We start from the raw sequence: 19,656 nt of genomic DNA, 5'->3' as shown, positions 1-19,656 counted from the left end.
CCGGCTCCGGTCATCCTGTGTGGAGTTTGCATGTTCTCCCAGTGACTGCGTGGGTTTCCTCTGGGTATTCCGGTTTCCTCCCACATTTCAAAAACATGCATGGCAGGTTGGTGGGACATTCTAAATAGCCCCGAGGTATGAGTGTCAGCGCGATTGGTTCTAATGAATCGTCTATGTGTGCCCTGCGATTGGCTGGCAACCCGTTCAGGGGTGTGGCCCCGCCTACTGCCCGAAGCTAGCTAGGATAGGCTCCAGCACCCCCCGCGACCCTGGTGAGGAGAAGTGGTACAGATGATGGATGGATGTTTTCGACTGACATACTTTATTTTGAAGTTGTAAATTTAATGCTATGCGCTTTTAATTTTGGAATTTCCGGTACGTTCAGGAAGTGTAGATCCACAAATCATAGCTTTACGCAATTTAAGGAGGCGTTTCCAAAGGAAACAGGTGATGGGAAAAGGAGAACGAAAAGGTTAACGATCGAGTCATTGCTGATCTAAAAATTAGATTACGTAATGTAAAGTCTTTCTACGGGATGAGGACAAGGTATTTAAGTGTTGTCTTGTTTTATCGTTATTTCGTTTGCCGTGATTTACCATGCACAGGTGTTTCATGTCATAATTAACTGCTGTCACTCTAACAATTGCGTCTTTTTAGTAGATGTTGCAGTGCCGCGGGTTTTTTTGTTGTAACTTTATTTTCTCACGTACGGCTAATGTGGTTTCATGGATTTGATTGCATGCTGTTAAGAGCTCTCATTTATGTTTATTATTGTTTGTTTGCTACCGTAGCTCTTACAGTGTGTCCACATTGGAATTAAGGCAACTAAAGGAATCAAATCTTTTGTGGAAACAAAATTACGCTTCACTGTTGTCTGGCTGGGTTCGCTACAGCCAGCATCTAGTTCAGCGTGCAGTCCGTCCACTGTCCAAATTCAGCTGTGATTGACTTTAGCAAGCCCGCGACCCTCATGAGGATGAAGCGGTTCAGATGGAGGGAGGGATCATATTTATGTCCTCAAAAATAAATCAGTGTAGCAGTGGTTTGGAGCAAAAACATTTAATATTCTCAAAAAAACAAAAAGGACATAGCAGAAGTCAACTTAAAGATTCCTGGAATTGAAGGAAACAAAGAAGGTTCGGATTTCTTTGGCTGAAATGGTCACTGAGAAAGGATCGTCGTCTCCAAAACGCCTGGGGCTTCTCTTGTCTGCAAATAATCAAGCAGAGGGAACACTGAGCACACGTGGATCTGAACTTCGAGTATCAAAATCAAAGTCTTACGCTCAGCTTTATCTGCAGTTTTCCACGTCCACGTCTGCAGGCTGCCTAAATCACAAGTTCCTGTGAGGGAACGCTCCTCCATGGCCGAAAGGTTCCCGATTCCCCGCAGCACATCCTGTGCACGCAAGTAAATTAAAAACAATTAACTGTTGAAGTCTAATCATTCGACGACCGTTGTCATGCTGCTTATGGCCACCTTCAAGTTGATGGTGACCGGCTTGGAAAGCTCGGGGTCTTCGCCTTCCTCAAACAGATGCATGATTCTCAACAAGACCCGGTCGTAGTCCGGCTTGGGCAGCACATTTTCACCTGCACACGAGCGCAGTCGTTCATGCCAACTCTAAACTCGGCCGAGACACGCCTCGCCGCAGCTGACCTGAGGGCACGCTGTAATTCCAGCCGGGGATGCTGAGGCTGAGCAGGTGGAGGTTGGGCGGCAGCACCACGCCGGGGGCGCGGGGACTTCTTTTTGCCTCCTTCTCCTTCCAACGCAGCTCTAAGACACACCAAGTGGGGAAAATGAGCCATCCCTACTACGCTCGAAATAATCTCCGACTGCCTAAAAGTGTGTCAAATGGCTGCTCCAAAGAAAAATGGCTGACTAGCTGGTTTTTTTTGCGGCCAAACCTCTCAACTCATTTACTACCATTGACGGCTAAAGACGTCAAAGATCCCTTTTTTTTTTTTTTACTCGGCTGGTAGGGAATGAGTTAAACAATTTTTGTGGGTGTACTCAAGATGACGAGCCCGCCAAATATCATCTCACGAACTGCAACAGGCTGAATTTTCCAAACATTCAAAGGACCCCTGGAATGAGCCAAATGATCGTAAAATGATAAATGGCATCATGGCGGACTTTGGTGTTTGAGGGGCTGAATTTTCTCCAGGCGCTACAAGGCAAGTTGCAGAATTGAGGCGGACGCTCACGTGGGAGGTCAATGGGCAAGACGACAGGTCGGTGCTGCAGCTCTATCGCCTCCCTCTGGTAAATTTTGGAGGCGACGCCCTTGGAAGCCAGCATCATGCGCAGCGCGGGCCGCACCACCGAGCTATCGTTGAGGGTCAGGTTGTAGCCGAGATTCCAGGGTAGGTTGTTCAACAGACGCCTGTGCAGCATGACCTGGCGAGGAAAGGAAAGTCGTTTGCCTTTTCCAACGTCCACGGCGACTGGACGCCTACCTCCAGTTGTCCGCTGGCTTGGCTGGACACGCCGTGGGCTCGGTCAGCGACCAGAACCAGTCGGCTGAGCTCGTCCTCGATGTAGGCCGCGCGAACCATGGGGAAATAATTCTGTAAAATTGTCAACGTGGATTATGGGGGACATTCCAACACAATGTATTGCACGCAAACAGTTTGTGTTCCAATACGTGTTGCTGTTGTTTTACTTTTGGATTAGTGTGAACAAGTTTGGTTGTATTTAAAGCATGTGGGAAGGGTAAAACTCTAAAAATGGTGGCTAAATTGTGGATTTTAAACGACTGCTGGAAGGTCCCAAACTGGGTACTTTGGCATCTTGGTGTCAAGGAACTGTGGGGAAGTGACAAAAATGGCAGTTGAGGAGTTTAATTTAGACAAAAATAGTGCTCTGCCACCACATTGTAACATTGTGGTGTTAATACGATGGGGTGCGATGCTGAGGGGGGCGCGTGTGAACCTGGGGAACGTGCTTTTTTTCCACCGTATTACAATAAAGTGTAATTGCACCTCCACTCCAGTAGTTGGCAGTGGTGCTCTCCTTGCCCATTGTGCACAGCGAGTATTAAATCTATGGTGAATTGTTTTCTTCTTGCTAGGGGGAGGGGGGTGTAACAGAAAATAATTGAGAAGCACTGTTCTAGTCAGTTGAGGAGTTCAATTTAGACAAAAATAGTGCTTTGCCACCACATTGTGGTGTTAATGAACTATGTTGGGGAGGAGTTTAACTCATTCACTACCAGCCAAGTGTTTAAAAAAAAAAAGGATCTTATTTAGCCGTCAATGGTAGTAAATGAGTTCATTTTGCCAAAATTAGTAGTTTGCCGTCATCTTTGTGTCAAACTATGTTGAAGTTCATTTAAAAGTTGTGCTACTATGGTACCTTGGTGACAAGGAACTATTTTGAAGTGACTTGTGGAATTTTATTTCAATAAAAAGAGCTCTTTGCTGCCATCCTGTAGCATCTTGGCAACAAGGAACTTTGTTGAAGTGAGTTGAGGTCTTTCAATGACACAAAAAAGGTGCTTTGACGCCATCTTGTGGCATCAATGAGCAATTCTAAATATTTTCATCGGAACCTACCCGCGCTAAAGTGTTGTTTGCGAACTCTCGCCGCGTCCTCTTCATCATCTGGTAGCCGTTGTTGTCCGTGTAGAGCGTCCGGTCGCTCTTCAAAGACGAGCTGGTCCTGAGCACCACCTCGGAATTGACGGCCAGCGGCCCCACCGAGTACGTTTGCACCAGCCCGTGACAGCGCACTTTGCTCCCAAAGCATTCTGGGACGCGGGTGACGATGGAGAAGGCGCAGTCGTCGTCGCTTTCATTTCTAGATTGAACCGACGAGACGCTTTCATGCGAGCGGAGGAGAAAAAAGGTCCCGGCTGACACCCACCTGTAGAAGTACTGCCTGATCTCGGTGATGATGTCACCGGGGACAATCTCCATTCGCACGGCCTCGTACGCCCGCACCGCTGAACCGTTGGCGCTGAAGATGTAGTTATCCGAAATGGGCCCTGTTTTAACGTCACCGTTGGCACGGTACTCCCAAAAATCCTGAGTCACGCGGACGCGTCGTTTGTCATGCCTGCCACAGAAACGCGTGAGGGCATGTAGGAGCAAAAGTGATTTTTTTTTTTTTCCTTCTCCTGAAGAGGGAGTGTCTTACAGATGCGTGATGCTGTGTAGTAAATTGGTGTCCTGGTCGAACATGAGCTTGTAACACTCGCTCAGAACCGGCAGGAGCCTCCTGCCCACTTTCTTCCAGTCCCGAACGTTTCGTATTTCGAAAGGAACGACCCTGGCTTCGAATGTGCCGCCGCACTTGGACCTCACCGCGCACGGCTTCTCAGAGAACTTGATCAAATATTTCAAGTGCCGAAGACCTCCCAGTTCTGCCAGGATGAACAAGTCGTACGTGTCATTGGACAACGTGGACCTTTGGATCTGTGACACAAACCAGATTGAGCCTTAAAATCAAAAAATGTGTCCCTTTGACATTTTTTGTGGAGCTACTCATGACAGACATGCCTGTCAAAGTGCAACTGGCTTCGTTTTCAATATGGTCAGAGTACCTGCGGAAGTGAGCAAAATGGCCGCTGCAAAGCAAAATGGCCGACTTCCTGACTTTGTTCCTAAATTCCTACCTGTGCGGGTACGGGTCGTGTTGACTCATCAAAGACTCGTGCAAACGGAAAGGTCACGGTGACATTGATGACGGTAACGATGTTCCACGCCAGCGGGTTGTAAACGATGACGTGTTGCTCCAAGTCCTGCTGAGCAACCGCTAAAATAATTCAAGAACGGCATTAAACTCCATTATTTGGCAGACGGCGAAGAAAAGTGCCAAAACCATTTTTGGGGGTGAGGATGTGGATGTTGTGCGGCAGCAAGAAAATGGCCGCCAGAAGCTCCTTGCCGCCCATCATGGCCTGAGTGAGATGCTGCAGGTACATGTCTGCCACTTTTGGGGACTCGGTGCCAGTGATGCCATCGTGGTGCTGGACCTAAAAATAAAAGATTGAAGACATCCGACACTCAAATAGATTACTTAGAAAATTGGACTGATGGCTGAAACGTTGGCAAATATTTTGTGTGTTCAAATATATTCATGTTTTTAAAAAATGTGAAGTTGTGGAAGGGGGCAAATGAATTCCGTGTTCTATAAGTCTCTACAATATATCGCAAATATTCAGCCAGTCTGAAACGTACTCACACGTTCTCACAAACTCGCATCGTCATAGATTTATTTTCACCTATCCTCTATTATTTGATTTAAAAATTTTTTTTAAAAAAGCCCACCTATTTTCTATTTTCGTGCTTTGGTCAAATCAATAAAATTTTGGCGCCATCTTGTGGCATGCTAATTTAAAGGCGCTAGTTTAGTGAGTTGAGCGGTTTTATGTAGTCTGAACGAACGCTTTTAACGACATGTTGTGGCAACTTGCCGAGGAACCGAGTTAAGGAGTTTCATTTGGGCAAAACCGATGCTTTGCCACCATCTTCATTTTAAAGAAATGTGCAGAATTTAATTGCGGTTCGTTTAGACAAAAATAGTGCATTGCTGCTCTCTTGTGGCAATTTGGTGTCAAGGAACTATGTTGGCGTTGAGAGATTCATTGAGACAAAACTAGTATTTTGTTATCTTACAACTGTTGAGGAGTTTCGTTTGGCCAAAAATAGTGCTTTGCCACCATCTTCTTGGCATCTATATGCCATTAAAAATCTTCTTAGAGGGTCTTGATAACTTCATTTGCTCAGTGTTGTCCTATCAAGATGCATTTACAAAAATATGACATATTGTAAAATGCCCTATAACCTTTTCAGAGGAACTTAAGTTAACCTTCTCTAAACTTTTAAATGTCCAGCTGTTTTTTTTTTACACAGCCTGAAATAGTTGCAGTGTATTTTCAAGTCCTGTTCAAATTTCATGCAAATATCCCCCATTTTTGTTGAGTAGGAAACACGTCTATGATGCTATATTCTACCTCCGAGACGGCCCAGCGTAGCGCTTTTAGCTTAGCAAGCGCCCAATCTTTAGCGACAGGTCCGTCCGGATAGTTGAGCCGGTACAGCGTGAAGAGCGTCTCCGCCGCGCGAAGTTGGGCACTGGCTCGCCGCGCAACGCCTTTTAGGATGTTCCGAGAGGCATAAAAGCCCGTCCACGCCTGGTGGGAGTCTACCAAAAATCCATTTCCCCCCCCCAAAAAAAAAAAAAAAAAGCAAAGGAGGTCATCAGGTCATGTCCTCATACGGTGACGCTTATTAACGTTTTCATTTGTCACCTGTCGAATAAGGCAAGAAGTCTCGGCTCTCTCGAACCTCCCAGACGAGGTGCGCGTCGTGTACGGCTCGGAAGTATTCCCCGACTGTGGCATACTGGACCGAGACCCCCAAGTCTTTACTGTTCTGGTTGATGTAGTCCATTAACGGGTCCATGTTGGCGAACTGCACGGACGCGTTGTAAAACTGTTTGTCGCAGCCCTAAAACGCAATTTGACAAGTTAGGAAACTTGCTAGCGTCAAGAAAGCAAAAGCGTCGCGCCATCGTCACCCAAGGCCACAGAACGTGCTTGGTCCGAAACCAGCCGGCCCGCCGCTTGATGTTCTCCACCATGGTGACGGCGTAAGCGTGCACCGTCTCCTTGGTGACGGGCAAACTCATGTTGGGGTACACGCCGTCCGTCGGGGGGTCGGGGAACAAGGCCACGCCGTTCCAGTAGAAGCCTGACCTGAAAAGTGGCCATGATGTGATGATTTCATTTCAGGATCTTATTCGACGGAAAGTGTATTTTATTTTAACGAGTGATCCGTTAACAACAGCCAATCGGAGCCCAAGAGAATGACAATCCCGAGATGATTTAATGTTCGGCTAAAAGTGACCAGAAATGTCTTAGAAGAGTGTTATTAACGACTCCACCATATTTGAAATCTTGTGTAATAAACGAGGCTTCAACATCACAAATGTTGTGGACGTGTCAACGGAATGGTCTGAAGCCACGCCCCCAATCAACTGTCAATCAAATTCCATTTCCATAACAAAAAAATGGATGCTACTTCGAGCATTGTTCGTATGTCTACACAATATAATATGTAGTATTATTGTCTTCTTTTTTCTTTTTCAATAGGTTTCAAGTTTTCTTTTATTCAGACGATTTTTTTTCTGGTGGAGAGCAAAAATCCCTCGAAGTTGGACTCCAGCTACAGTCGTCAAGATGCTGCCGAAGTGAGGTAAGTTTTTTTCACTCCACCAGAAAACTTTTTTTGTCAGGGAAAAAAAAGAAAACTTGCAACCTAATATCATATATAATAAAAATATCTCCGCTTCCAAGCGGTGACAACGAGGCGCTCTAAAGCAACCACGCCAGCCTGGAGCAGCGCAACGCACACTTGCTATCACGTTCAAAGTATCAAAAGTACAATTAAATCCGCTGTCTCTGCTCTTCCGTCATCATCCTCGTGATGTGAGTGCACTCTTGGCCGACAACGAGGCGCTCTAAATCAACAGAAACACAACTCTGTTTTCAGTCGACAGTTTTTCATTATTTGGAATATGGATTGTTGAAACGTGAAGATGAGGACGAAGAGTCTACCTGTTGGAGAATGGCAGGAAAGACGGCGTGCAGTAGCTGAACTGGTCCATGGTGTGAGTGAAGATCTGCTGGCGCTCTCGCAAAGAGGCAGAACCTCGCCACACAAACTGCAATTTCTATTTTGCAACGCAACAAAACTATTTTGCAACGCGACAACACGGTTTCGATGTTATCACAACTCAACAATTTGGTTACACGCGGCAGTGGCGGCACCTTTGTCTTCTGCATGGCGTCTTTCAGGTCGTAGTCGACGCGGGAGATGAGATGAGCGTCGAACCCGGCCAGGGCGAAGAGCACGGGCATGGCGGCGGAGGCCCCGAACGGATCGACGCCCCACGAGAAGCGAGGACGCACGCCAAACGTCTCGAAGAGGAAGCCGTGGCCCTCTGGAATCGAAAGCACGCAAAGTCGTCGGCGCCGGTGTCCAACACGGCGGGAAACGAGCGGCGTTACCTGTCATTTGTAGCAGCAAATCATCGAGATCCGTTACGGCTTCGTCGGGCATCACCTGGCCGCCCAGGACGAACTCGAGTCGGCCTTCTTTCACAAGCTGCCGAACCTGCATGAGAAGACGAGCCGGCTTGGAGGGTTTTTGTCGCGCGTACATATTCGCTTGAGGAGCATTTATTTCCAAATCCAACAATCTGTGAACTATTTAAACTCTTTGTATTGTAGTGTGTGGAATACTCACTGTTTAAAGTACTATCACAGCACTAATTTTGTCTAAATGAAACTCAAATGCACTTCAACATAGTTCCATGGCACTTAGATGTACTAAGGCGACGGCAATGCACTACTTTTACTTGTACTTTCCAAATGAAAATTGACAAACTATTCTAAAAAGGTTTAAAGGTCAGCATAGTGGAAACGCACTGATGAACCTCAACACACTTCAGCATAATTCCCGAGCACCAAGATGCTACCAGGTGGTGGCAATGCATCACTTTTGTCTGAATAAAACTCAACAATGCACTTCAATCGAGTTTCTTGGCACCAAAATGAGACCAGATGGCAGCAGAGCATTACTTTTGTCTAAGGAAAACTCATCTCCACGTTTCAATACTGTTCCTTGGCACCAGGATGACACAAGGTGGCGCCAAAGCACTACTTTGTCACAATGAAACTTGCCACTCGGTTTATTAAATGCATATAGAGGCCACAAGATGGTAGTCAATTTCTATCTTTGACTAAATTAACCTCAATTCATTTCAACATACTTTCTTGTTAACAAGATGTCACAAAATGGAAGCAACACACTTCCTTGTTTTTTGTTGTTGTTCAAACGGATGGTGCGTAGAATAAAAAAAATACTTTTTACTTTGTGTACTTTTGTACCTTTCAGTCTGTACATGATTACTTTAGCTTAATCACAGAGGTTGAATCAATACTTGTACTTTGACATTTCTTTTCAGCACTTCTATCAACTACTTTTGTCACCTCATCCCATTATAAATTGTGTTTATTTGCGTGCAGTGAATGGGCGCACATGTTAGTTTTGCACGTGAATTTTGGAATTTGCATGACGTGCGCCAGCAACGAACTTGTTTCTTTTGGGAACCCGAGGCCACATTATCCCACCACAGTCGAAAGAATTCTTGCTCCACGGCGATAAATCTGCGCTTCTTATCTTTGGAAAGCTCCTCCGTCACGCTGGTGTACACGTTGGCTGCATAGGCGTGCATACTCTCCTGTGGAACACACATTTGTATTAAGCTGAGAGGAGGGAAATAAAAATAAATAAATAAATAAAAGGCAACCTAACTTCTACCTGGACAGTGTACACCCAGCCGACATCCATGTGACTGTGAGGGATTACAAACGTCTGAATTGGCTCGTTTGCATCTGTCAATCCATTTGAGCACGAATTCAAGTAAAATATAAAGAGTAAAAGTCGCATTCTTTTTCCAAAATAAAAATACCGACGGCACCGGTGCAAAACAAGAAGCGACTTTTGTGTTGTTGTTATCGCGCGTCACGAGATCCACTACGGAAAGCCAAAAGGGGAAAACAGCCGATTTTCGTGTGGCTGACCTTTGAAACCGGAAGCATTTACCGGAACGCTTTGCACATTTGGAGGTGAACTTCTCCACTCGCCAAACGCTAAAGAAGAATGTCCAAAAACAGAAAAATAGCGTTCATTTTTGGTGGGTTTGTAACGGCTGTTGCTGTTGCGTTTTACCCAATTTTCTTCTACCCGCTCGCCCACAAAAACGAGTACAGTAAGTCGCTAACAATTAACTTTTTTATTTTTATTTTATCACTGTCAGAAAAAAAGAAGCACGTTAAGGTCCAGTAGTTTGTTGGTGTTAATAACTTTGTGCTTAAAACGCATGTGTATTCTTAATATCGTCGGTTACCTTTTGACTAATGCTAGCTCTAGAAAGTAAGACCGATTAACTTGGGAATTAGAACTAAAATATATGATTTTTTTTTTAATTATTGTTTTTCCTCAACTCCAGGAGAAGTCCAAAAGATGAACCGGTCTGGAATCGAGCAGGCAGACGTGCAGCCCGTCGGTAAGAGCTCAGGATGACACCATTCTTGCTATTAATTGAATTTTATTTATTTATACTCCGGAGGTCAGAGCCATGTCATGAAGAGCAAAATTCCACAAGTAATTGATGTCTAAAAGGTTTAAAAATGCACATAGTCGCTACAAGATGGCAACAAAACTCGACTTTTGTTGAAATGAAAGTCCTCGACTCACATCGACATAGTTCTGTGGCACCACCAAAATGCCACAAGATGACGCTTAGCTCAGTTGATCTAAATTAACTAATCATCACAGTAAAGTGTCCGTCATCCGAGTTAGAGAAACTTAAAATGGGAAAATAAGAACATGGAGTAACTATTACATGTCCGACTAATAATTAAAAGGTGACACATGTTTTGTTTGTTCCCATCTCAGGTGTGAAAATTTGGTCTGACCCATTCAAGAAGTGAATCCTGTTGGACCTATGTGGAGAGTGCTCGGCATGTGAGTGAGCCAAGGATTTGTTTTTTTTTATTTGTGCGTTCAAGAGGACACAAGATAGAAAAGAGACTTTTTGATGGGGATAGCACAGTGAAAGAGTGGTTAGCAAGTCTGCCTTGCAGTGCTGAGGTTCAAGTTTGGAGTCCAGTGCGGAATTTGCATTATTGGCTAATTGACATCATCACCGTTTCCCTGCCATGAATTAGCAGCTTAGCCAGGCGAAGATCAAGAGCCACTTTAGAGCCATTACACCATCTGACACACAATTGAGTATTTATTGTTTGTACATAGAGTGTGAAATTAAACACCAACAATAAGTAAATCTTTTACCATCTGCGCATTTCTGACATCGTGTCTGTGAGTGAACCAGATTGGTCCATAACAGTTGGGCGAATTTACATAATGTCGCCTCCTCACCAAGTTTCCCTGAAACTACAGAGGCCACTTTCAAGCCACGACTACATCACTCAATGAAAAACTGACCACGTCAAAGTCAAAAGGTAAGCAGAGCTGCTACCAGTTATATCGTTTGTATGAACTGTAGCGTTTGCCCGGTGTTGTCGATGTGGTGGAGGTGAGGTCATGGATTGGTGTTTGACAACATGTCCACTGATTTGGTTTAATTCTGTTTTTTGTTAGATGGCTATTAAAATAAACTAGCTTTTGTCTATTTTGTGTATTATTATATTTAAAAAAAACATTAAAAGCATAGCATATGTCAAATATTTTTTATTAGCCAACAAAATATTTCTATAATATGCTTTTTCTCCGCTTGCCTGGAAACAAGTCCAGGGTGTACTCGCCAACTGCCCGAAGACTGCTGGGATAGGCTCTGGCATGCTCGCAACCTTTGTGAGGAAAACATGGATCAGATAAAAGATGCCTATGCCTCTTGCAATTTTTTTTTTTAGATTGAAACGTGGTTTTAAAAAAGCCTCAGTTATTGAATGTTATAGTAAAGAACAAAATCATCCATCCTATATCTGAGCTGCTTTTCCTCATGGGGGTCGCGGACGTGCTGGAGCCCATCGCAGCTGTCTTTGGGCAGTGTGTGGGGTACACCCTCAACTGGTTGCCAACCAATCGCAGTAAAGAAAAAAACTTTTAATCTGAAAATCTTTCGTTTTAGATTACAATGTATTAATTAGAACTACTTTATTTTTTTTAATCTAGTGCAATGGTTCTCAAACTTTATACACCAAGTTACACCTTAATAAAGGTAATTTTATTTTAAGACACTGTCACATTAAGCGATTTAACAATGCACTTAAATATAGGACAATTATAATAAAACATACTTAAATATATAAATATATTTCACTAAAATTTAATTAAAATTTTACCAAAATATATTTTCTAAAGACGAATGCCCATATTTATTATACAAAAAAAAAAGAAATCCCACTTGAGTGTCCTGAGGCAGTAATTCTTTTCTCTACCACAAGAGGGAGCTCGCGATTAACTCATGCTTGTCCTCATTTGTCCGCTGCGGGGAGCCCTTCTCATTGACCGGTAGCTGCTCAAGAAGGCCTCCACTGGGGTGAGCGATTGTTCTGAACAATGAAGTCAGATAAGAATAATTATAATCATAATTACTATTATTAAAAGCTATTTGTTTAATAGGTTATTTGTGAGATAAATGAGCAGTTGGCTTCCGTAAGATATCAAAAAGGCAGCAAAAGTCTTCATGTAGGCTCAAAAGACACGTTTCTTGGTGTTCTTAGTGTAACTAAAAGCAGATAAATTCCAACATTGAGCACCCCGTCAAACCCCCCCCCCCCCGTTTCTGCTTTTGTGGTTTCCTGACATTGAGCAGCATCCCTCGGAGGAAAGATGGATGGGAGAGAGATGAAGAAAGAGCTCAAGCATGTGTTTATGTTCCTTTGTGCACTTCCATCTTTCCGTGTAGCCTGTACTTTGGGACTCTCGGGCCCGCCGCCAGGCCAAGGAGAAGCGCCGCTCGTCCTCCTCCATCGACAAACAGCCCCATTGTTTATGCGAGCGTGTTATTGTTGGGCCGCGCTCCGAAACGCGAGAAAACTCCAGAGCCCGGCCTGAAAATTCCTCTCATTCCCCCGCTGGTGTTTTCCAGATTCCTCAAGCGACGGCTCCCGCGAGCCGAGGGGGAAATTGAAGCGATCGGCGAGAGGAAGGGAAGCGCATTCTTGAGGCCACGCGTCACCGACGCTGCTCGCTCAGTGCTGCTGCCTTCTTGTTGGCCTCGCCGGCCTTCGCGTTTGATGACGTCACGCTATTCGCGCGGCGTGCAGGCTGCAGCGCTCTTGTGCAAGTCGTACTTGAGGCAAAGGACTTTACAGATAATTACTCGCTTGAATGCTTAGAATTTTGTCGTTTTGATGATGAACAATTGTTATTTTTCCTCAATATTGCGATTCTTATTTATTCTTTTTTTCAAGGAACGTGAGCAATAAATGTCATGTTTTATGAGAAAAACAAATCGCATCATAAAGTCGTCGTGACAAATTTCAAATGAATTAACAACGCCACGCCGTCGGCTGAGAGCACATCTGCGCCCGTCCTTTTCACATTAACGTCGAGTTTTCTTGCAAGAGTTGAGCTTGTAATTAGCGTCACTCTTTGAACCGACGCGGCTTCTCGGGACGCCGTTGTCCTGCTGGAAGTAGCTCGCTTGATCTACAATCGCTTGGCCGATGACCATCCGTCTGGCGTGTTTCTCTTTGTTTTCATCTGGTTTAGAATGAAAAAAAACCAAAATCTGCAGGAGTGCGTGGCTGAAAAAGTTTGGCTGCGGTTGAGCAACCTCCAAATGAGGTGAGCAGGAAATTGTCGAACGCAGCGTCGAGGTTGCCAGGATTCTGTCGCACGCGGGCCTGCGGCCGCTTTTGGAGCTGTGCCGGAAATGTTTAAGCAATTAGCTCCGAGTTTGAAATGTTGGAAACAAGTTCTTATTTCCTCCATTTTTATTTTTTTTTTAATTCACTGCACAGGAAAATCTTTGTGATGCATCGACCTCATCTTTCCAGCTTGTTCCACTGCAGGAGCAAAAGTACACTTGAGTTGTTCTTTTTGTCGTCTTGAGGTCGGCACGTTGCTGACTTGAAGCGACATTCGGGCGGCTCGCTCGAAACCTGATTTGAGCGACTGGATGTGAGCTGCGGTCGACAGTCTTGTTCTGTCTTGCACGTCTCCGGTTGGTTCCAAATGCGGCCGCTAGCTTCTTAACTGGAACACGCGAGAGGGAGCGCAACTTTTATTGTGGCCTCCCGCCTCACGAGAGTTTTTTTTTTTTTTAAATGTTGACATTTGGTTTTTCAAATCTCCCTGACTGAGCTGCTCCTTCTTTCTTTGTTCTTGGCGTTTGCAAAGTCGACGTCTGGAGCTCTTCCTGCTGGTGCTCCCAAACGTTGAAATGAACTCCCGGTACACATTTTTATTTGTTGGCGTTTGACACAGTCTGAACTTTTTTTGTTTATTGGGTCAGGCATTCAGTCAAGGTAGACGAAAGAACACAAAGGAAAGATCTCGAGGTGCCACAGAATCCCAAAGCGGACCATTTATGGAGCACTCTTGAACGTTCCGACATGCATCCGGAGCCGAACGTGGCGCGTTGGTGTCATTTAGACGACAAAACCGCGTGCGTTCCGGCGACGAATTCTGTCCTGGGGTGACACCGCTGCAAAATGCCATTTTTATGTGGGAATTATTGCGACGGAGGCCGAGCTGTCGTAAAGATGGCGGTTTTGGCTCGTAGGCGTCCAGAAGGAAAAGCAAACGTGTACTTTTGCTGCACTTTACTTGCACGTCTGACTCGCTTCCAGCGCCGCTTGGAACACGCGCTCGCTCGTCTTGCATTCAGCGCTCGGCCCAAATTTTGCTTCGGGACGAAACGGCCAAGTTAAGAATTGTCATCTTTTTTTTTTTTTTTTTTGCTTCTGTTTCTTCTACGTCGCCTTTTTGGCTTCAACTTTTGCTGCTGCTTTAGCAGGATCAGGAAAAATGTCCGTTCAAATTCTTCCAGCCGTGGACTTGCATGAGGCGCCGTCATCGATTTCCGGGTTGAGGGGCAGCGAAGCTTGCGCATTTATTTATTTGTTTATTTATTTTGGTGAGACGCGTCTGCCTAAGTCGACTGGCAGCAAGGCCGAGGAATCGGGCGCTGGTGTAACGCGAGCGTCTGTTTGGGAATAGCCCGAGGGATTTGTGCTCGCTCGCTTGGCCGCGAGTCTCTCCTCTTTGCAATTTGATGCGAGGGGGTACGCGTGCGCGTGCACGTGCGTCTGTAACTGTGGAAGTCGATGGCGCTTGCGGGACGACAAGGTCGGGAAAACAAGTCTCAGGAAACCCGATCTGCACCTCGCCCGCACCAACATGGGCACTGTCTCGCTCGTTCTTTTTCTTTCTTTTTTTCGACTCTCCGCTATCGGCCGCTCATTTCAAGCGTTCCGTTTCAGTGACTCGAAGAATGAAGACAGCAGCGAAGTTAGCGCTCGAAAAGAACCTCACTTGCGTTTCTTCTTCCTCTACTTGTGCTCTTTTTTTTTTTTCATTTTTACTCGCCTGCTTCCTTTTCTTCTTTTCCCTCTTCTGTTTCGTTCTTTTCTTTCGGCCTTGACATTTGCTGCTTTTCTACTTTTTCCACTTCTGCTTCCTCGTTCTGCTTCATTTCTTGTTTTGCTTCTTCCTCGTCTACCTTTTTTTTCTTTTCTGCTCCTTTTTTTTTTTTTTTTACTCGTGCAAATTTTATTTTTTTTCACCCTCTTGTACGTGAAGCAAACCATTTCCCCAGCCGTCATTCTGATCGGGCACGGCGGTGATCCTCGCTATGACCGCGTCCAACCCTGCCGAGGTGCCGAAGCACCTGCCAAAAAGAAATCAGCCTTTCTCCTTGTCGCTGCGGCGCACGCTTCCTTCATCTTATCCATTTTCCACCCTCACCAAAGGCCTTGCCAACCCTCTGCAACACACACACACGCACACACACACGCACACACGCACGACTCCCATGCGTCTTCCCTCTTCCTCATCTATCAGTCTCACTTTGTGCCTCTCTGTCTCCAACTTATCGCCTCCCGTCTCCTGTCCTCTTTCTCCGGGATGGCCTCGAGTATGCGGATTGGCGCGATGCCCGGAATCCCCCCCCCAAGGCCGCCACAACCCCCTCACCCCATGTCGCCAAACAGCACGTCTGGACCACCGCCCGGACTGCACGCACCGATCCAGGCACGCAGATGTGAGGCCTTAATGTGCACGCGAACAGATGAATGTCCAGCGAGGCTCTTCGCCTTTCATTGTGGCTCAAGTGTCAAATGTTGACTTCTCCTCTTCCACTTTTTATTGAGCAAGAGTTGCGTTGTTTCAAGCCGCAACTCGCCATATAAAATATGTCTGACTCTTCCAAATTGTATCTACGCTTGACAAAAACAATTTCAACCATCGTGCGCCGTGCAAACGCCGCAAGATCTCCACAAATAATTGCGAGTTTTTAACCGTTTAGGCAAATGTCTGTTGCAGTACCGAGACCGACCAACAGGTGGCTTTTTAATTGTTTTTTGTTCGCCTTCCGTTCCGAAGTCTTTTGTAGCCTCCAAAAGGTTTTCTTCCAGGATCACCGTGTCTTGAGCTGCGTCCATCTTCCCAACAACTCTGACCAGCGTCCCTTTCGATGAAAAGCATCCCCTCAGCATGATGTCGTCACCAACATATTTCACTGTAGGATCGTGTTTTCAGGGTGAAAAATGATGTTGGTTGTCCACCAAAATTTGAGCTATGCATAAAGGCCTAAGAAAAAAAAAATTTGTCTCATCAGACCAAAGCTTCTACATTTTCTTCCCCTGCATAGCAAACGGGCCTTCTTTTTCAATTTCAACAATTTCTTCTTTCACAAATGTCAGATTTGTGAAGTGCGTGACTTGTACTCACATTGTCTGTTGTTTGGAATTTTTTTTAGGATCAAATCACAATCACTCTAAGCGCACTACAAGATAATTGCTCAGACCTTTCCTGACTTGGATTAGAAGGAGAAAATCAGGTACAAAAATCGAATTATGCTATTTGGGTATTTGCAACAGTTGACCGTTTTCCAAACGGATCAAGTCAAAGAAATCACTCTGAACACTCCACAGGATTTTATTAAAAGACTTTTCTTGACTTAGAGTAGAGAAGGGGGGAAAATGCTCAAATTCACCCTGAATATCGGTACGTGCGTACCCTGCGGCTCTGGATGCAATACGAGAGCACCTCACCTATGATGTGGACTCGGGTTACCAAATATGGTCCCTACTTCAGTAGTCGCCGCTGGAAGAACCGAGTGGTGAGCGGTTGCAGCTCTGTTCCGCAGATGTGCTACCAGCAAGGTCGACGGCGCTCGCTCGCTCGCTCGCTTTTGTGGTTTCCCTCCAAATGAGCTCATCGCCCTCTTAAAAATAACAGCGGTGACATCACTGTTTTTGGGCCCAGGCGTGCCGTCAGCCCGCCGCGGAGCGGAAACCAAAAAAAAAAAAAGCGAGCGAAGATGGTTCTTATTTAAAGGTAATAAGTTTGCTTCATGGGCACGGCGAGGGGAAGGAGAGGGTGAGGTTGGATAGCGTGCAGACGTAGTCGCATAAAAATAGATATTCCGTGGCCGCGCGTCGTTAATGTCAACCAATATTTGACTTTCATCGCAGCAGATTAGCTTGTGGATCCGCGGTCGGTCGCTTCGGTCACGACTGCTGCAAAAACTCTTTCTCTTCTATATGGATCAGTCGACGTTACACATCTGTCGCAACAGTAGACACCTGGTCAAGAGTCAGATTCGTCACATTTGCATCAATCACTTCGATGGGCGGAAAGCTGTCGGCTTCTGTACGGGCGAGGACGAGGCATCCGTCACTGCACCGGACAGTTTTCAAAAGAAAATAGAGACGATCGTCTTCATGTAAAACCGGTGCGTCAGCCACGACAGTGGCACGGTTTTTTTTCAGAAGTTGTTTTCTTCTACAATTTATATTGTCAATATCGGGCTGACTCGGCATACTGTCAAAATGACGACTTTTCAAGAAATCCAAAAATATGCCAGCTTGAGTTTCCGGACACGACTTCACTCAAGTTGTATTAGGCCAGTGCTTCTCAACTAGCGGGGGGCGCGTGTGACCCTGGGGAACACGCTTTTTTTTTTTAATCGGCAGTACTACAATAAAGTGCAATTGCACATCCACTCCAGTAGGTGGGAGTGGCACTCTCCTTGCCCTTACCTTCACAACAGTTGAAAGTGTGCAAGTGCGGGTGGCAGATTTGACGCTAGAGTGGACAACTACCTGAAGGCGCTTTTCTCGTACAGGTGCGAAAGGCCAATCGAAGAAAAAGTGCTGTTGAATGTCGCTCGGCTGTCACGTCATTTGAAATGTGGGCCTTCACGGGTCCAAGCGACGATGTCGTTTGACCTTGAGAGGATTCACGCCACCATCTCACTCCTTGACGTGATGCCGTGTTCACTGATGGGTGGGGGCTTTTTAAGGAGCGGGGGTGAGGGGGATCCTATTTGTTTGTTTTGCCCTCCAGACGTGTCCGAGAGCAGATTAAGGGATTTGGCTCAGGGGCTTGGGGTGGAAGAGGGAGGGAGGGGTGGGGGTGGGGGGGGGCAGAAGGATACAGAGGGAGCGACTTGAAACTCCTTCGCACGCCTGCTTGACAGTCACGCACAAGGAAAAAAAAAATTCGTAGTGAGAGAACTCTCGCGACCGTCTGATCTTCTCTTGTTTTTAACCACTAATCCCCCCCCCCCACACACACACGTACACAACCTCCACCACCCCTCCTTAAGCACCCAGAAAATTAGGAATCCTACGGCAGGCCACGCTTGCACGCGAAAAAACGCTTCCTCAAGTGCAGCTTTGTGAAATGCTGTTGCTTTTTCATTGATTGGAGGAAGCAGAAGGTTGCTCCATATGCCTCCAGTGCCCCCCCTCCCCGAAACCCCCCCCCCAAAAAACTCAGGATGCAGACACTGATTTTTTTTATTTTTTTATTTATTTATTTTTGCATGTTCCTGCCAAGATAATTTAAAATATGAAGAGTGGGCAAACATTTACAATTTAAATTTGAACCAAAAATAAGGCTTTTTTTAAAGCATATTTTAATTTTTATTGTACATGCATTTTGTGGTCATTAACCCAAAATATTATTTGCTGTCTTAAATTGAATTTAACATTTAAAAAACAGGCCTTTAAAATAGATATATACCATGTATTTCTGTATTTTTACTATTTTTCAAACATAACTTTTTTTTTTGCTAGAGCCAGCCGTGATTAATGCTGTTCAAAATTAACTTGATGTATTTAATATTTTTGTAAATTCAGAAACGGGCGTTTAGAAATATATTGTGACATTTTTCAAATATTTGAAAAAAATGTTCATGTTCCAATATTTGTTTTTGCTTGACTTTTTGAGTTTTCTTCCCCCACAAAATAAGAAGTTGGAATATGACCATTTCCTCTGTTAATGAAAACTTATATTCAATTCTATTTTTATTTTTGCTTGCCCATCAGACCTCGTGTGTTCAAATTCAAGCAAACAAACGCAACACCAAGCTCAAAATCAAGCGCGGCTTATTGAGGCCCCGTCCATACGCTGGTGTGGGTGGCGCTTTTGTAATGTATATCAGGTTCACCAGGGTCCTTTTCATCTGACAGGCCATTGTTTTTTTTTTGGGGGGGGGGGCTGGGTTGGGGCGAGGCGAGGCGACCCAGCGTTCCACTCCCCTCGACACGGGAGCAGGTTGGCTGACGATTGTTTTATGGAAATGCGCGCGGGCCTGACCGGGTGTCTGCCATGCGAGGCTGGAAGGGCGGGGAGACTCGCGTTTTGTGTTAGGCGAGGAAGGGGCGGGGGGGGGCTGCTTATGTGATGTGACGCCGACCCCGGCAAACGCCCCTGACCCTGAGCAGATGGTGAGGCAGGGTCTCTCTTCTGAGGCGGAATGAATCGCGTGTGCCGTGTCACTTCATTGTCTGCACTGGAACCACCCCCCCACCCCAAAACAAACCTCATCACGCACCCCCCTCAAGTCCCACCCACCGAAATCCCTCTCATGCTCACCTTCGCTTCAACAAAGAAGTGACATGCTTTATTTGTCCTGCATGGGCCAATTTCCATG

General features: G+C 45.6%; 2 protein-coding genes and 1 long non-coding RNA gene across 3 annotated transcripts; 2 read left to right on the top strand and 1 right to left on the bottom strand.

The window, feature by feature from the left end:
- Positions 1–330: 330 nt before the first annotated feature.
- On the top strand, positions 331–8,545 carry LOC148339190 (uncharacterized). The gene is made up of 3 exons (XR_015842907.1): positions 331–546; positions 7,103–7,205; positions 7,808–8,545. It is a non-coding gene; the product is annotated as an uncharacterized LOC148339190 (long non-coding RNA).
- man2b2 (mannosidase, alpha, class 2B, member 2) lies at positions 1,044–9,561 on the bottom strand. The gene is made up of 19 exons (XM_088294233.1): positions 9,336–9,561; positions 9,109–9,255; positions 8,021–8,126; positions 7,781–7,953; positions 7,568–7,683; positions 6,529–6,706; positions 6,260–6,458; positions 5,963–6,153; positions 4,828–4,981; positions 4,622–4,761; positions 4,144–4,421; positions 3,871–4,062; positions 3,561–3,804; positions 2,463–2,573; positions 2,211–2,403; positions 1,660–1,779; positions 1,480–1,592; positions 1,284–1,398; positions 1,044–1,209 (listed from the first exon to the last, which is right to left on the bottom strand). The coding sequence occupies exons 1-19, from the start codon at positions 9,462–9,464 to the stop codon at positions 1,103–1,105; spliced, it is 3,006 nt and encodes a 1,001-aa protein (XP_088150359.1). The 5' UTR covers positions 9,465–9,561; the 3' UTR covers positions 1,044–1,102.
- A 22-nt stretch (positions 9,562–9,583) lies between these two features.
- On the top strand, positions 9,584–10,878 carry smim20 (small integral membrane protein 20). The gene is made up of 3 exons (XM_088294234.1): positions 9,584–9,786; positions 10,027–10,083; positions 10,476–10,878. The coding sequence occupies exons 1-3, from the start codon at positions 9,678–9,680 to the stop codon at positions 10,508–10,510; spliced, it is 201 nt and encodes a 66-aa protein (XP_088150360.1). The 5' UTR covers positions 9,584–9,677; the 3' UTR covers positions 10,511–10,878.
- Positions 10,879–19,656: the final 8,778 nt, after the last annotated feature.

This window comes from Idiotropiscis lumnitzeri, chromosome 4 (genome assembly GCF_059441095.1).
Source record: "Idiotropiscis lumnitzeri isolate Australia: NSW breed Sydney's pygmy pipehorse chromosome 4, RoL_Ilum_1.0, whole genome shotgun sequence".
In the NCBI taxonomy this organism is placed as follows: domain Eukaryota; kingdom Metazoa; phylum Chordata; class Actinopteri; order Syngnathiformes; family Syngnathidae; genus Idiotropiscis; species Idiotropiscis lumnitzeri.
Note: the sequence above shows the minus strand (reverse complement) of the source record. Positions and strands in the feature narration are given on the sequence as shown.

What these genes read in the sequence shown, in the direction of transcription:
- man2b2 (XM_088294233.1), bottom strand. Translation starts at nt 9,464, where the DNA reads ATGCGACTTTTACTCTTTATATTTTACTTGAATTCGTGCTCAAATGGA. An exon ending in AGCACGTTCTGTGGCCTTGG is followed by an intron (nt 6,459 to 6,528) that starts GTGACGATGGCG and finishes ATTGCGTTTTAG; the next exon opens with GGCTGCGACAAACAGTTTTA. An exon ending in TACGCTGGGCCGTCTCGGAG is followed by an intron (nt 4,982 to 5,962) that starts GTAGAATATAGC and finishes TTTTATTTTTAG; the next exon opens with GTCCAGCACCACGATGGCAT.
- smim20 (XM_088294234.1), top strand. Translation starts at nt 9,678, where the DNA reads ATGTCCAAAAACAGAAAAATAGCGTTCATTTTTGGTGGGTTTGTAACG. An exon ending in CGCCCACAAAAACGAGTACA is followed by an intron (nt 9,787 to 10,026) that starts GTAAGTCGCTAA and finishes CCTCAACTCCAG; the next exon opens with GAGAAGTCCAAAAGATGAAC. An exon ending in GGCAGACGTGCAGCCCGTCG is followed by an intron (nt 10,084 to 10,475) that starts GTAAGAGCTCAG and finishes TTCCCATCTCAG; the next exon opens with GTGTGAAAATTTGGTCTGAC.